The sequence below is a fragment of the Poromitra crassiceps genome (genome assembly GCF_964638095.1).
Source record: "Poromitra crassiceps genome assembly, chromosome: 2".
Lineage (NCBI taxonomy): Eukaryota > Metazoa > Chordata > Actinopteri > Beryciformes > Melamphaidae > Poromitra > Poromitra crassiceps.
In genome coordinates, this window is record NC_139624.1 from 112,525,952 (window position 1) to 112,540,775 (window position 14,824).

The 14,824-nt window shown below is 43.9% G+C and overlaps 1 protein-coding gene across 1 annotated transcript in view; it reads right to left on the bottom strand.

Annotated features, from left to right (window-relative positions):
- LOC310771382 (retinal-specific phospholipid-transporting ATPase ABCA4-like) overlaps window positions 1-11,235 on the bottom strand; it is a gene marked incomplete at both ends in the record, with an annotated part of 189,101 nt that extends 177,866 nt beyond the window's left edge. Inside the window, 4 exons of the mRNA XM_083631907.1 lie at window positions 6,119-6,258; window positions 7,734-7,875; window positions 8,037-8,130; window positions 11,170-11,235. Coding sequence (XP_083488033.1) covers window positions 6,119-6,258; window positions 7,734-7,875; window positions 8,037-8,130; window positions 11,170-11,235 — 442 coding nt within the window. The remainder of the gene's footprint in view (window positions 1-6,118; window positions 6,259-7,733; window positions 7,876-8,036; window positions 8,131-11,169) is intronic.
- Between the last annotated feature and the right edge of the window lie 3,589 nt (window positions 11,236-14,824).

Here is a 14,824-nt window from a genome sequence, read left to right on the forward strand (position 1 = left end):
AACACTCCAGGTTGAGTGGTGACGTTACGTGGAAGCCTATGCGACACTGTGTGTGAACTGTAGTTCTGGATTAGCTTAGCACAAGCTTTTTACTTCTAGGGCTCGTATTTACCCTTCAAAACTCATGAAAGTGGTCCTCATGTGTGAAGATTATCCTGCTGAACTGGTTCGCGTTTGATTATGCGTTGCCCAGAGACCTTATTTGAAGCATCGTGCCAAAAACCCATTCAAAAATCCCATAGGCAGAAACAGTGAAGAACCATGAAGTCTGAGACTTCCGCGTTCTGACTACAAAAATACGTCATCCCTGCGGCTCTCTATTCGGGCTGAGTTCTCACCTCCTGCGCAGGTGAGGGGCCTTAAAGGAACACTCCGCCCATTTTCAACCAGCTTTGTATCATTAGAACATCAGTAGTACAGTATATCAGAAAACTGTAAACTGTTTTGAAGTCTGTCATTTAATTTGACAGTTATTGAGTGTTAAAGTGTGTGGACCAGTGACATCACTGGTCCACACTAACTCAAATTAATAACTCATTAACTCAAATCAACTCTCAATAACTGTCAAACTAGATGAATGACTTCAAAACCGTTTACAGTTTGAGATGATACAAAGCTGGTGGAAAATGGGCGGAGTGTTCCTTTAAGTGCAATCAGTTAGCCTGGCTCCAGACCTTCGAAGCCACGCCCACTCCACAGTTGTGGATTTGGCTGTTCTTGTGCTGCATTCCAGACAACTGGGGCCTTTGGATTTTCTGACCTCCTATTAGGAAAAGTGCGCTGGAACGGCACTCAAAGTGGGAGCTGCGACTTGAAATATACCCCCACTAGGCTGGGAATCAGTTGTCTGATGTCACACAACAATGGCCACAACCATGGAGTGTATGTAGTCCAAGTGTGAAGTGCCTAAATAAAATGTATAATAGAGTCTGTTACATTATGTGTCATTGCTGCTCCTCATTTTCATTTAAATATGTAAGGAGGGTGCTCCGCTCGTTGTTAAGCTGTTGTCAACCAAAAAAAAGTTTGTCGCAGTCCGCCATGTTTCCTGCTTGAATTTTGCCTTTGTGCACTGGAATGCTTTGAAGGTAGGGGGTAGGACTTTTCCACTGGGAAACACTCACGTCCCAGTTGTCTAGAAGGCAGCATTAGTCTGGCATCGTCATGTGCAAAAGCTTTTTCCCCCGGTTGAAAATCCATTCACGGGTGCTGATTGACTAACGCTGTTGTCAGTCAGTCTTGCCTGCGAGACATCGCTGCCTGCTGGAGCTTTATCTGTCTGGGCGGGGAGTAATGTTACGGCGGCTTTGCTGCTTTGTCGAAAAATGCTACTGCCGCATAAACCCCTGAAATATTGATTAAAAATTGATAAATTGAGGGGTCTAAGTAGGCTGACATTCATCCTACAGTGGCAGTGAGTTGATTAGTAGTCAACATGAATGCATTAAGTGACGGGAGCATTATTTGATAGGATGTTACTGGACTATCAAATTATGCTACCACCAAAAATCGGCTTTGCGCACGCGCAGAATCACAAAGTAGCAGTTCTCGACGGGTAGTAGAAATCGACAGAACACCGGCGCAGCCTGGCCTAGCGGGAACTGTTGATAGCTAGGGGGATGTTGATAGATCGATTCATAGCTTGCTGGTATGTCCAAGTCACGTCAAATTCGTTTTGACAATCCGTTCGTTGATATACTTGTTTTACAACTGCCAAATTTTGTAGCCAAAGTTGAAATAGCCGTTATGCATGACTACTACTAGTGCAGTGCTGCCGCCAGTTGCTGTGGACACCTTGGTCTCTAATTATTGGTTAGGGAAATCATAGAAATGCTCTGAAGTGACTGCAATCTCAGACTAGAAGAGGAAATGAGTTTACGAGTTGACGATTCAGTCTGAATATCAGGCTAACAATCAGTGGTATGACCAGGGCCGCTGCTGGCCATTTGGGTGCCCTAAGCGTAATTGTTTTGTGGTGCCCCCCCCCCCCCCCCCCCGCAAAACTTTCAATAACTGTCAAACGAAAGACTGCAAAATCATTAATTATGAACGATACTAGTGTATCTCACATTACATTACATGTGGCAAACAAACAATTGTTAGAATTACTGTACATGTCAGCAAACAAGCAATTGTTAAACTGTACATGCAAGCAGGGGCGGACTGGGATTATAATTCAGGCCAGGCATTAGATACCAAGCAGGCCAGGCCAATACGGGCTGACGTGTGTGCCGGCGTCCGAAGGGCGGCGGCAAATTTTTTGGGCTGTTTGAAGCCCAATTTGGGCCATTTGAAGCCAGATTTGGGCTGTTTGAAGCCAGATTTGGGCCGTTTGAAGCCCGATTTGGGCCGTTTGAAGCCAGATTTGGGCCAGTTGAAGCCAGATTTGGGCCGGTTGAAGCCCAATTTGGGCCGTTTGAAGCCCAATTTGGGCCGACTCCAATTTTACAATGAGATGCACCCACTTTAACCCTGAATAAAGTAATAAAACCACTAGTAAACCAATAGGCAGCGCCTGGCCTGCTGTTCAGTGAGTGGCCTGACTGAGGGCACCAAAAAAAAATTTTTTTTTTTTTTTTTTTTTTTTTGTGCCCTCAGTCACATGATGCCCTACGCAGTCTGCGTACTCTGCGTAATGGGGTGCGGCGGGCCTGGGTATGACTGGCAGATGCTCCTCCTCCGTGGCCTGCCAGTCACTGTTCTGGTGTCAATTGACCTAAATAAAATGCAACAATTGTAATTACTGTAATCTTGTGGATGTTATAGTACTTTGGCTGATGTACAGTAGATACAGCAAAGATTTTTGACAGTGGTTGCCGGAAAACATGAATGTCCTCAAGAGATAAAACATTCCCTGCAAAATGTATTGTAATTTATTTATTTATTTCCCTGCAAACTCTATTGTAATTATTTTATTTATTTATTTAGGATATTTTGAGGTTCTTAGTTGTTTGTGTCTAATTTATTTGTTTTTGTTTGTTTATTTATTTATTTATGTATTTGTTTATTTGTTTGTTTATTTATTTATTTTGTGTTCATGCCTTGGTTTTGCTTATGTCAAGTCAAGTCAACTTTATTTATAGAGCACATTTACAACGACTAAAAGCCGACCAAAGTGCTTCACAGATTAAAAACACAAAAAATATGGAAAACAGCAAGTACGAATACAACTGCTACAGCAAGGTGAAATACAAGGTGCAACAGATACAAATAATAAAAAACCCAAGAATGACAGACAATGTAGGTTGCCGGAAGGCAGGCTCAACTCTGGTCGAAGGCCAGGGAGAAAAGGTGCGTTTTAAGCAGGGTTTTAAAAGCCACTAGGCTCTGGGCTGATCTAATGTGAAGAGGGAGGCTATTCCAGAGCCTAGGAGCTGCTATAGCGAAGGCTCTGTGTCCTCTAGTCTTGAGCCTGGTCCTAGGGACCTCCAGCAGCAGCTGGTCAGCTGACCTCAAGGCTCTGGATGGGGTATGGTGGTGCAGGAGCTCAGCGAGGTACAGTGGGGCCAGCCCGTTTAGTGCCTTAAAAACAGTCAGCAGTAATTTAAAATCAATGCGGAAACGTACCGGGAGCCAATGGAGTGAGGCCAAGATACTGTAGGTGTGATGTGAACGCGCTTCTTGGTGCCAGTCCTAAAAACCAAAAACCACTCCTAGGTTTCTAACAGAGGGGCGGATGTTAGAAACAGGAGGACCTAGGGCATCGACAAAAGGGAGGGGAGAAGCGTTGCCGAATAAAATGATCTCGGTCTTGCTTTAGGTTTAAAAGTTTTCGCTCATCCATGACTTGATGTCGACCAAACAATCAATCAAAGGTTGAAGAGCTACCTTACCTTTAGCTTTTAAAGCTAAGTAAAGCTGAACATCATCAGCTAAACAATGTCTTAGGTGTCTGTGTAGCCTATTTTTTGTTTTTGAAAATAATAATAATCAAAAACAAATTAAAATCGTAATTAAAACATAGTAGAGATTATTGATCTATGACCACTGGAAGTTAAATTTGCAGAGGCCTAGGTGCCCGCTTCTGGAAAAAAGTATTAAAACTGTCACCACCCCACCCCCCACCCCCGAAACAGCTAGCTAAAAGGTGCACTGTAACGAGCAGTCTATTGACAATACCTGCTTGGCACTAACAGGTCTGTAGAGATGAACTGTAAATCAGATACTTTGTTGTTATGGCTGACCAAAAAGCACATGCACGTGCAAATACATTTGAAATGTTATTGCTAATTAATACCACATAATACACTGGCTATTAGACAGTAGGCCTTCAGCGGGCTATCTTTGGCTCAGCATGGGACATCAAACATTGCTATTTCAAACGAGCTGCGATCATGATTGGCTCAAGTTTCGTCATTTACATAACTCGCTTCTCAATATGATTCCATTTTCTTTCCTGGGGCTGATGGTGGGAAACCTTGTGGAATGTGGATCATATCTCTGTGACTCCATCTATTCGTCCATAGGACTGGCAGGTTAGAGAGTGACTCCCTCTATTCGTCCATAGGACTGGCAGGTTAGAGACAGGCCAGACATAATCATTCACAGGCTGGAATGCAGTCGGCCTCGCTCCGCTTCCATCATAGATTTGTTTTCCCAGGGATGCCTGTTTCTACATCTCTACGTTAACATTAGCTCTGCATGTATATGTTGACGTTAATGCAGGAATGCTGCGTCCCCCGAGATGGGACCAGTGTTTCTATATTCTCTCACCAAATAAACAGCAAACTGGTGGAGAAAGTGAGCAGCATGCATTCCCACTATGCATGGCGGCCTTTCTTAAGACCCTGTGATGTAATCCTGTCACACTGTACAGATGTACAGATAGACTGATGCGGAGAAAAAAGTGTGATATGAGTTTGGTAAGGGTAAAGAGTTCACTGTGGGTATCTAAGGTCACTCAGGGTTTTTGACCTGATGTTTGTTACAAGTAGGGATGCACAATATATCGGCAATCATATCGGTATTAACCAGAATTTTCATATTGAGAGGAAGCAATGTTCTATGATTTATGGGCTTTTCCAAATGTTTTTGAAATTAAATAAAGAGATTTGCCTATTTTTTCAAATTCACAATGTGTTTTTCAGTGTGTACAAAAATGTATTAGCATATAAACTTGTTTTTATGCAGATCATATCAACATTGGTAAATAACGGTTATCGGTCATAACAGCAATGTTAATATTGGTTATTGGCATCTGCCAAAATTTTCATATTGGTGCATCCCTAGTTACAAGATGTTTAGTGCAAAAATGCATTTTAATACCTGACATTCATCATCGAATATCTCTCAAGTATTGCCCACCAAGGATTTCGATATCTTTATAAAATACGACATCAATCTGAAGGAAAGAAAATGAGTCGAAAGTACAGTAAGCATAACAAGCTAAACTCAGTATGCTCTTTGATGAGGAGGAATAACTTGCAATGCTGAATCTAATCGTAGTTAAGCAAGACCAAATCAAAAATACACATTTTTCCTCTTACCTGTAGTACTATTTATCCATCTAGATCATTATGGTGTGAGTTGCCCAGTTTTAGAAATGTCTGACTTCTCTTGAATACAACAATTTCCCCCCAGGCTCAAAATACACCTGCTAGCTCCTATGGTGTAGTTAGGTCGAAAGAAATTAGCTCCTACATGAAACTGCTTCACAAAAAGATCTGTGGATTATCTTTAGTAACTGGGCGGATCATGATTTCAGGAAAGAGACATTGCTGTTGAGTTTGTCAGATAGATAGTATAATAGTTTGTCACCACAAGCCGAGTGTCATCCAGTTCCATTGTATTGGAGAGAAGACAGACATCTCTACAGCTAATATCTGCAAAACTCGGCAACTCGCACCAAAACGATCTAGATGGATAAATAACAGTACAGGTAAGACTATGTATTTTTGATTTGGGGTGAACTGTCCATTTAAACCAGGGACAGCACCATATCAAATTGCAATTGAATGTTCAAATGTTATTTGGAACTTGATTGGGATGTTTTCAAACATAATGCCTCCATTCACATCCTCTATGGTGGAACAATGAACCAGAATAACCTGCCTGACCTTGGATTGACCTCTGCAGACCATGACTATGACATCTTGTGTTGGAGGCCAGCAGAACTAACCTGAGATCTGTTGTGGACGGGTGCGTAGGGTGTCCATGAAGTGGCTCATGCCCGTCAGTTCCCTCCAGAGGCGGCCGAGCTTAAGGGACTCTGGCTCACTGAACAGAAGCTCCTGGGCATCCAAGTAAAACCGAGCCAATCTGAGTAACGAGGGCAAGGACAGATCACACACTGCGGTACACTGCGGTAACCCTAACCCTTACCCTAACCCACTGAGCAAAGGCAAGTCAATCAACTTTATTTATAGAGCACATTAATGACAAAAGCCGACCAAAGTGCTTCACAGATAAAACACTAAAATATAGAAGAAAACGACAAGTACAGAATACACTGCTATAGAGCAAGGTTCAGTACAATGCAGCAAATACAAGTAATAAAAACAAAGTGACGAAGTAGGCAAGGACAGATCACACACTGCAGTATGCACTGAGGAACGAGGGCAAGGACAGATCACACACTGCAGTATGCACTGAGGAACGAGGGCAAGGACAGATCACACACTGCAGTATGCACTGAGGAAAGAGGGCAAGGACAGATCACACACTGCAGTATGCACTGAGGAACGAGAACAAGGACAGATCACACACTGCAGTATGCACTGAGGAACGAGAACAAGGACAGATCACACACTGCAGTATGCACTGAGGAACGAGGGCAAGGACAGATCACACACTGCAGTATGCACTGAGGAAAGAGGGCAAGGACAGATCACACACTGCAGTATGCACTGAGGAACGAGAACAAGGACAGATCACACACTGCAGTATGCACTGAGGAACGAGAACAAGGACAGATCACACACTGCAGTATGCACTGAGGAACGAGGGCAAGGACAGATCACACACTGCAGTATGCACTGAGGAACGAGAACAAGGACAGATCACACACTGCAGTATGCACTGAGGAACGAGAACAAGGACAGATCACACACTGCAGTATGCACTGAGGAACGAGAACAAGGACAGATCACACACTGCAGTATGCACTGAGGAACGAGGGCAAGGACAGATCACACACTGCAGTATGCACTGAGGAACGAGAACAAGGACAGATCACACACTGCAGAATGCACTGAGGAACGAGAACAAGGACAGATCACACACTGCAGTATGCACTGAGGAACGAGAACAAGGACAGATCACACACTGCAGTATGCACTGAGGAACGAGAACAAGGACAGATCACACACTGCAGTATGCACTGAGGAAAGAGGGCAAGGACAGATCACACACTGCAGTATGCACTGAGGAACGAGAACAAGGACAGATCACACACTGCAGTATGCACTGAGGAACGAGGGCAAGGACAGATCACACACTGCAGTATGCACTGAGGAACGAGGGCAAGGACAGATCACACACTGCAGTATGCACTGAGGAACGAGAACAAGGACAGATCACACACTGCAGTATGCACTGAGGAAAGAGGGCAAGGACAGATCACACACTGCAGTATGCACTGAGGAACGAGAGCAAGGACAGATCACACACTGCAGCAAGGTCAAGTACCGTAATTGCATAACACTGGCCTTCCAACTCAGATCCAGTGTTTCATGTGACTCCAAAAACCTCTGTCCTAGCATGACCTTGCTCTAGCAGCCCAGGGTGATGCTCACATGGAGTTGTTGTAGTTGGACACCACGCCGGGGGCTTCACCGCGGGTGGGGTACTGGAAGCACGGGTTGTTGGCATTGCAGATGATCCCCTGGATCCACGGCAGGAGTCCTGCAGATGGCATGGCCTTGTTGGGGAAGTGGCCTGAGTCGGAGGAGATTCTGTCAGCTTTTAGTGCTTTTCTCCCATTTATACAGCAACAATTACAAACAGGGTGCCATCAATCATGGATGATGTTTTCAGTTGTTCTATCTCTGTTAAATGTTGCTAATATTTTGTTGAGACTTATAGAGGTCTTTGTTTACATTCATGTTGGCGGTAGAGAGGATTGGCTCTTCTCAACCACACTAGTCCCATGAACAGCATCACAGGCCACATAATCTCCATGAAGAACCGCACCTGGATGAAACACATAACATGATACATACACCCTGGTACATACAGCCTTCAGATTTTTTTTTATACGATTTTAGCAATCTTATAAGTTTATTGCAGGTTACACTGTGCGATGTTGGATCTAATAAACTTGGGTAGGACATCAGGTTTGTAGACTTTATGATGATGAGACCTACTGCTGGCTACAACACAAGTCTCTCCATCAATACCTGCCAATCAGCAGTCAATAAACACACAAGAATCAAAATGTCAGCAGTGCGCACCGCAGCTATGCATCAATCAATAATGTCCACCACAGTTGTCTGGTAGAAATGTCAACAATGAACTGACAAAGCTTACCACGCGGTCGTGGCCAATTTTGCGAGAGAGGTAATGTCAACTATTTTTTAGCCTCTACTAGCATTTAGCATCTATACTGATATGATCATGCGCATTTGTATTGGTTGTTATCAGATGTCGTCGTAGCTGTCACCCTAAATTTCTGACAGTCAGAATTCGTCCTAGGCTTCTTTGGTTGCAAGACTGTGACAACAGCCGTGGTTGAACCTGCGCGACATAAGACGAGCGTTTTTGTAGCCACGACCAAAGATATCTCCACGTTTCTTTCACGTCGGTCATCTTTCGTCTGGGACAGCCCAAAATCGCACAGTGTTTCAAAGGCTGGCACAACCTGTAATATAAGTTGACTTCATTTGGCATGTTTACAATGATGCAAACAAATAACTTCCAGCCAAGGCCCATAGGCCTAATGCCTAATAAAGTCTTAATAGAGTTTATTGTTAACTTGGATTCTAAATGACGTAGGAGGTGACTGGTATGTTGATATGTCCTATCTTGGACTGCTGTGTGTTTTGAACATCTCTGGTGAAGCTTGACAGGGGAGGAATTGGCACAATGTGTGGTCTGGCAATGGGTGGTTGAGCTTTCCCAATGATCTAAGAACCAATATTGTGCCTTATAGCATTGTGCTCCATGTTACACAGGGGATGGGTGCTGATTTGGATCAATCCCAGGATGGTGAGGAAATGGCCAGTAGGATACTGGGGAAGGTCTACTCTACTCCTGCTTAAAGTTCCTTTATCCACAGTCTAATTTTCTAGACATGAAAACTAGGAGGCTGCTGGCCTCAGCCCTGATTCAATGTCACTATGACTGTGCTTGTTCTTTTTGATACTCCGGCTGAAACAAAAGTACAAAATCAAAACTGCAAATCTCCCAAAACAAGCTGGTTATATTTCTTCTTAATCTACAGCCGAGAACCCATCTAGATTCGGATCACTTTAAGATCCTGGGCTGGCTGCCTATCATCATCATCAGTATATAAATGGGAGCTGGGGCTCTGTGTCTCTGTCCCACTGTGATTGTCCCACTGTGATGTCATAAATCCCACTGTGACATCATCCATGATGTCATAAATCCACTGTGACATCATCAGTGATTTCATAAATCCCACTGTGACATAATATGTCATAAATCCTACTGACATCCGTGATGTCATAAATCCCACTGTGACATAATCAGTGATATCATAAATCCCTGATCCCACTGTGACATCATCAGTGATGTCGTAAATCCCACTGATGACATCAGTGATGTCATAAATCTGACATCATCAGTGATGCTGGTCTCATTGGCCACACAGCAGCCGAGTTGTGGGCAAGGCCGCACAGTGGCCGAGCTGCGAATGTGAGCTGCAGGGCCAGCTTGGTGAGCTGCAGGGGCAGCTCAGCGAGCTGCAGGACGGGCGAGGCCGTGAAGCGGCCGAGCAAGCGAGCCCGCAGAGCAGGCAAGCCTAGGAATCGAGCACGCATAGCGCGCAAGATTCCTAGTAGTATAGAACAACGAGTACACCAACTCAAATTAAACCATGTCTATAGATGTGACCGCCTACTTCCTGCTTCAGCACTGTACCACAGATTTTCATCGATCATTTATTTTCCCATAGACATTTTGTAAAATGCTTATAAAAATAGTTTTACTTCGCCAAGCCAAACGGTTCAGCTATATTTAGAATCGGGAGAGATATAACATTTCACTCAGACCAAAACTTTAAAAAACTACATCGAAAGAATATTTTCTTTAAATCCGCAATTATTTTACGTTTTGGTCCGTTTAAAATGTTATGTGGTCTCTCCTGTTTCTAAATATAGCTGAAACGTTTGGTTTGAACAAGTAAAACAATTTTTATAAGCATTTTACGAAATGTCTATGGGAAAATAAATGGCGGATGAAAATCTCTGGTACAGTGCTGAAGCAGGAAGTAGGTGGTCCCTTTGCCTCTCTATAGAGCGCTCAATGACAAGGCCCCTAAGTAGCCTACCTTTCAGACCTGTTTCAAATAAAAGCCCGAATGTACGACACTCACTCAAGCCAGCTCTCATTTGACATTCCTCATTATGGAGGACATGGTCAAAATTCATTTAGTATTACTGGTGCCCTACTGTGGAGTGCTCTGCCTGCGAGCATTCATACGAGTACGATTTTGTCCCAGGGCCCCCATCTAATACAATTTTTGCTTTTAGAGGTTTTATTACAGAAAATGTACAAAACCCATGACCAAAATAGTCATTGTGTTACTTATGGATGGAATTATAGTTTTTGAGTTTTTTGAGTTTTTTATTCACACATATGCATAAAATAACAACATTGGAACTAATGAATAATGCATAATTATGTGAACATGGTCCCCATAGAAGCTATTTAAAGCTTATGGTTTGGGCCATAACAGAAAACAAGGAGGGGATGTGGCCTACATATATTACAGACATCTCATTCATACTACAGATAAGAGATCCCAGATCAATTGAAAATGAAAATAAGTGAAAATAAATGATTCCCCTTTTTGCTGGGGACCCCATTGAACCCCCCCAAGGACCCTTGGGGGTGCCCGGACCCCACTTTGAGAACCACTCTAGACTGCAATCTTGCTGTTTCAGTTCTGAACATTGTTAGGGAAAGTTAGATTGATATTGTAATAAGGACTACACAAAAGACAATTGAGAATTGTTGTACAGTATGTGGTGGATGGACGGATGCTTTCACCTTCTGCCTCTTGCGGATGGTCCAGTTTTTCCACAGCAGGAGACGCACCTGGCTGCCCGCCCCCATCACTCCTCCTGTTCACCCCCACAGGGGTCTCACTCCTCCTGTTCACCCCCACAAGGGTCTCACTCCTCTTCACCCCCACAGGGTCGGCACCAGCCCACAGACCTGTTCACACAGCCCACGGCTCACTTAGCAGCTCACAATGCCAGTGTTGATTGCCTCCGCCAAGGAGGGTACGTTTTTGGTCCCGTTTGTCCGTTTGTTAGCAGAATTACGGAAAATCTACTAGGCAGATTTCCATGAAACTTCATGGAAGGGTGTAGCATGGATCATGGAAGAACACATACAATTTTGGCCCAGATCCAATCAGGGTCAAGGGAGGGGCGGGGCTAGGGAAAAGGGGCCATAGTCACTCTAGGGATAGGAAGGTCTTAGGCCCAATTCCAATCCACCCCCTAAAGACTCAAGCCCTGTTCCCTCACTCCCTCTAATGGCCGCCATCTGAAAGTGGTTGAGTCATCAAGTCTGGAAGGGATCCACATTGGATAAATAGGAGGATTGGGACAGCAGAGCCCTTTGCACGTGACAAGATGATGTTGACTCTGGCAGGTTTGGGGCTCGCTATTATATTGTTTATTGTCAAGACACCTAAGGTGTTTGAGGGATAGACTCCCTGATGAGTCTGTTCTCATCCAGGCTCTGGCTCTACAGAGTGGACAACAGGTCATTTAAAAATAATAAATGTAGCCTATACTGCAAAATCTGCAATATGTGTAATTATAATTAAAATAAGCGTAATAATGACATGTCACCCAACATTATACACAATGTCAATATTGTACTATACAGATTCGGTAAAACTATTTCTCATTCATCAAAAGAGTTGTGGATTGCAATTGTAATAGAAATGATCAATGATTATACTAGGATTGTGTAAAATAACTACTTGCATTCCTCTGATATAATATTTTTGTCTAATCTGAAATCAGGGCCGCTGGAAGTCATTTTAAGCAGGGGGTGCTGGGAGGGAGGGACTCTCGGTGGGGCCCGCAAGGGCCCCGCCGAAAAAAATTTGGACGTTTTTATTTTTATTTTTTTGCCATATGTAGAGGAATATCTCATTTTAAATTAACATTAGGATACTGTTGTGATGTAATTATTCAGTATTTTCTCCTTTTCTCAATCATTCAGAGCAAAGAGGGAGATATATAGCATGATGATAATGCTCTATATCTCCCTATTTGCTCTGAATACACCAGTTAACATGACACAGACTTAACATGATAGAAATATTATCAGCAAACTTAATGACTAGACTAATTATTCTGATCTGAATGGCATATATCAAGAAACATTGACACCTCTCTTTGCTGTATAGTGGGAGGTGCATTTTTGAGTAGGCTATTAAAATAGCATGTCAAGTTCACATTTCCTTTATTGCCAGATTAAACAATTCGTATTGGTTGTTGGTTGGTTCAACACAACATGTGCGTGCATGCGCGCTTCTTCTTCTTCTCTAGCCTACAAGCATGTAACTTCCTTGATTGTTATTGTTGATAATTCTATTTAAATAGGCTACATTTTCATTTCCCGAAACATTCTTAAACAAGAAAGGAACAGTGCACTGCAAAATATTTTTAATTACATTTGTAAAAAAAAAAAAAAAAAAATTTTTTTTTTGGGGGGGGGGGGGGGGGGGGGAAATCTAGGGGGTGCTGCAGCACCTGCAGCACCCCTATTGTCAATTAAGGCATTCCAGCGCACTCGCAAACACCGCGTTCATTTCGCGTGTGTGTTCTTTTATTTTTTTGACATATTTGCAGCCTTCCCCGGCAACCCCGTTTGTGGGCAATTCCCTTTCCGTAAGTGGCCACAGCTGCTCCCTTACGGTAAGGGGGCAGAAAGGGCTCACTCTGAGCCCTCAATCACTTTGCGATTTCACCATGGGACATCCCTAAGCCCTCACTCCCTTCACGTGAACGCGCCTCTAAGGGGGTGAGTCAGTAAGGGGGCGAATTGGAATTGGGGCGTAGAGTCCGGGTTTGAGGGGTGGGTAGATGGGAGTGGCTAGGGGTATGTGGGTGGTGGGAGATGCTGTGTTGAGGGGAGGGGGTGGGGCTGGGGAAAAGGGGCCGTAGTTAGGGATAGGAAGGTCCTAGACCTAGAGCAGGGGTGTCAGACTCATATTAGGTAGAGGGCCGGATTTGTTCAACTGAGACGTCATGGGGGCCGGATTTTTTTTTAAACTAAAATCAATTCGACTCATTTACCCATTTACTTCACAAAAGAAATACTGCTCTTTCCATTTCTCTTGAAACTGCCTGCATTCCGTGTCAACCTTTCTCTTTTTCGACAGCATCTTGTTGATTCCTTTGTTTTTTGGTAGGTAGCCGAATGCGCGATTCAATTCCAGCATGGCATCATGGCGGCTTTGTTTACACCTGATGACCTACTCACATACTTCCTTGTAGTGCAGGTTAATTAACTTATGAATGAACTCTTAGCTTGCTTATTAGCCACACGTAGTTCATGATAATGCGGTGCGAATTTAATAATAATAATTTCAATTTTTTTTTTTTTTTTTTTTTTATATTCCAGAACATCTCGCGGGCCGGATGAAACCTGCCCGCGGGCCGGATCTGGCCCGCGGGCCGGATCTCTGACATCCCTGACCTAGAGCATTGGTTCCCAAACTGTGGTCCGCCAGAGAATTGCAAAAAAAAATAAAAAAAAATACAGACAACAGTTTTTACACATTAACCCTGAGCAGTTGCCGGATTGGGCCGATTTTCGGAAATATCGCGATATTTGGGAAACATCACAATTTTGAACATTTAATTTCAGAGGCTGCAGCAGGCTCAGTTTTAAAGCCAGAGTGAAGTTTCTGGTACCATATGAAACTAGAAGACTTAAGGAATCGATTTCTACCAACGATGTCATGCTAGCTTCTCAGGAATGTAGCTAAATAACACTCCAAAGTTAGGCTAAATTTTGGCAAGGGAAAACAACTTCTTCAAAGGGGTCCTCTTATTCACAGCCTAATGTTGGCAGGTGTGTGTGTGTGTGTGTGTGTGTGTGTGTGTGTGTGTGTGTGTGAGTGTCCGTGTGTGTCCATTTTGAACCAGCTAGTAGCCTTATATTGTTATTTAGCCTTTCTACTGGTATTGCATGGTTAAATCAGCAAATTAAATTGTATGGGGGGGGGGGGGGGGGCGGGTATACACAGTGGAAGTGGTCCCTGGGAAATTTGGTTTGGCACGTAGTGGTACTTGGTCGGAAAAGTTTGGGAACCCCTGTCCTAGAGAGTCCGGGTTGGAGGAGTAAGTAGGGGGACTGGCTAGATGTGGGTGGTGGGAGAGGCGTGGTCAGGAAAGGGGGTGGGGCAAGGGACAGGGCTCATAGCTAGGGATAGGAAGGTCCAAGAGAGTCAGGATTCAAGGGGTAGGTAGGGGGAGTGACTAGGTGTATCTGGCAGAAGGGGGCGTGGTTAGGAAAGTGGAGGGGTCTAGGGAAAAGGGACCATAGCTAGGAACAGGAAGGTCATGTCTGCATTCCGATCAGCAAGTCGTTCCCAGCGAAGTGGACTGCACAGGGTATTACTATTTAGCAACCTTACTCAACATGGCTGAATACCCTGCGCAGTCCACTTCTC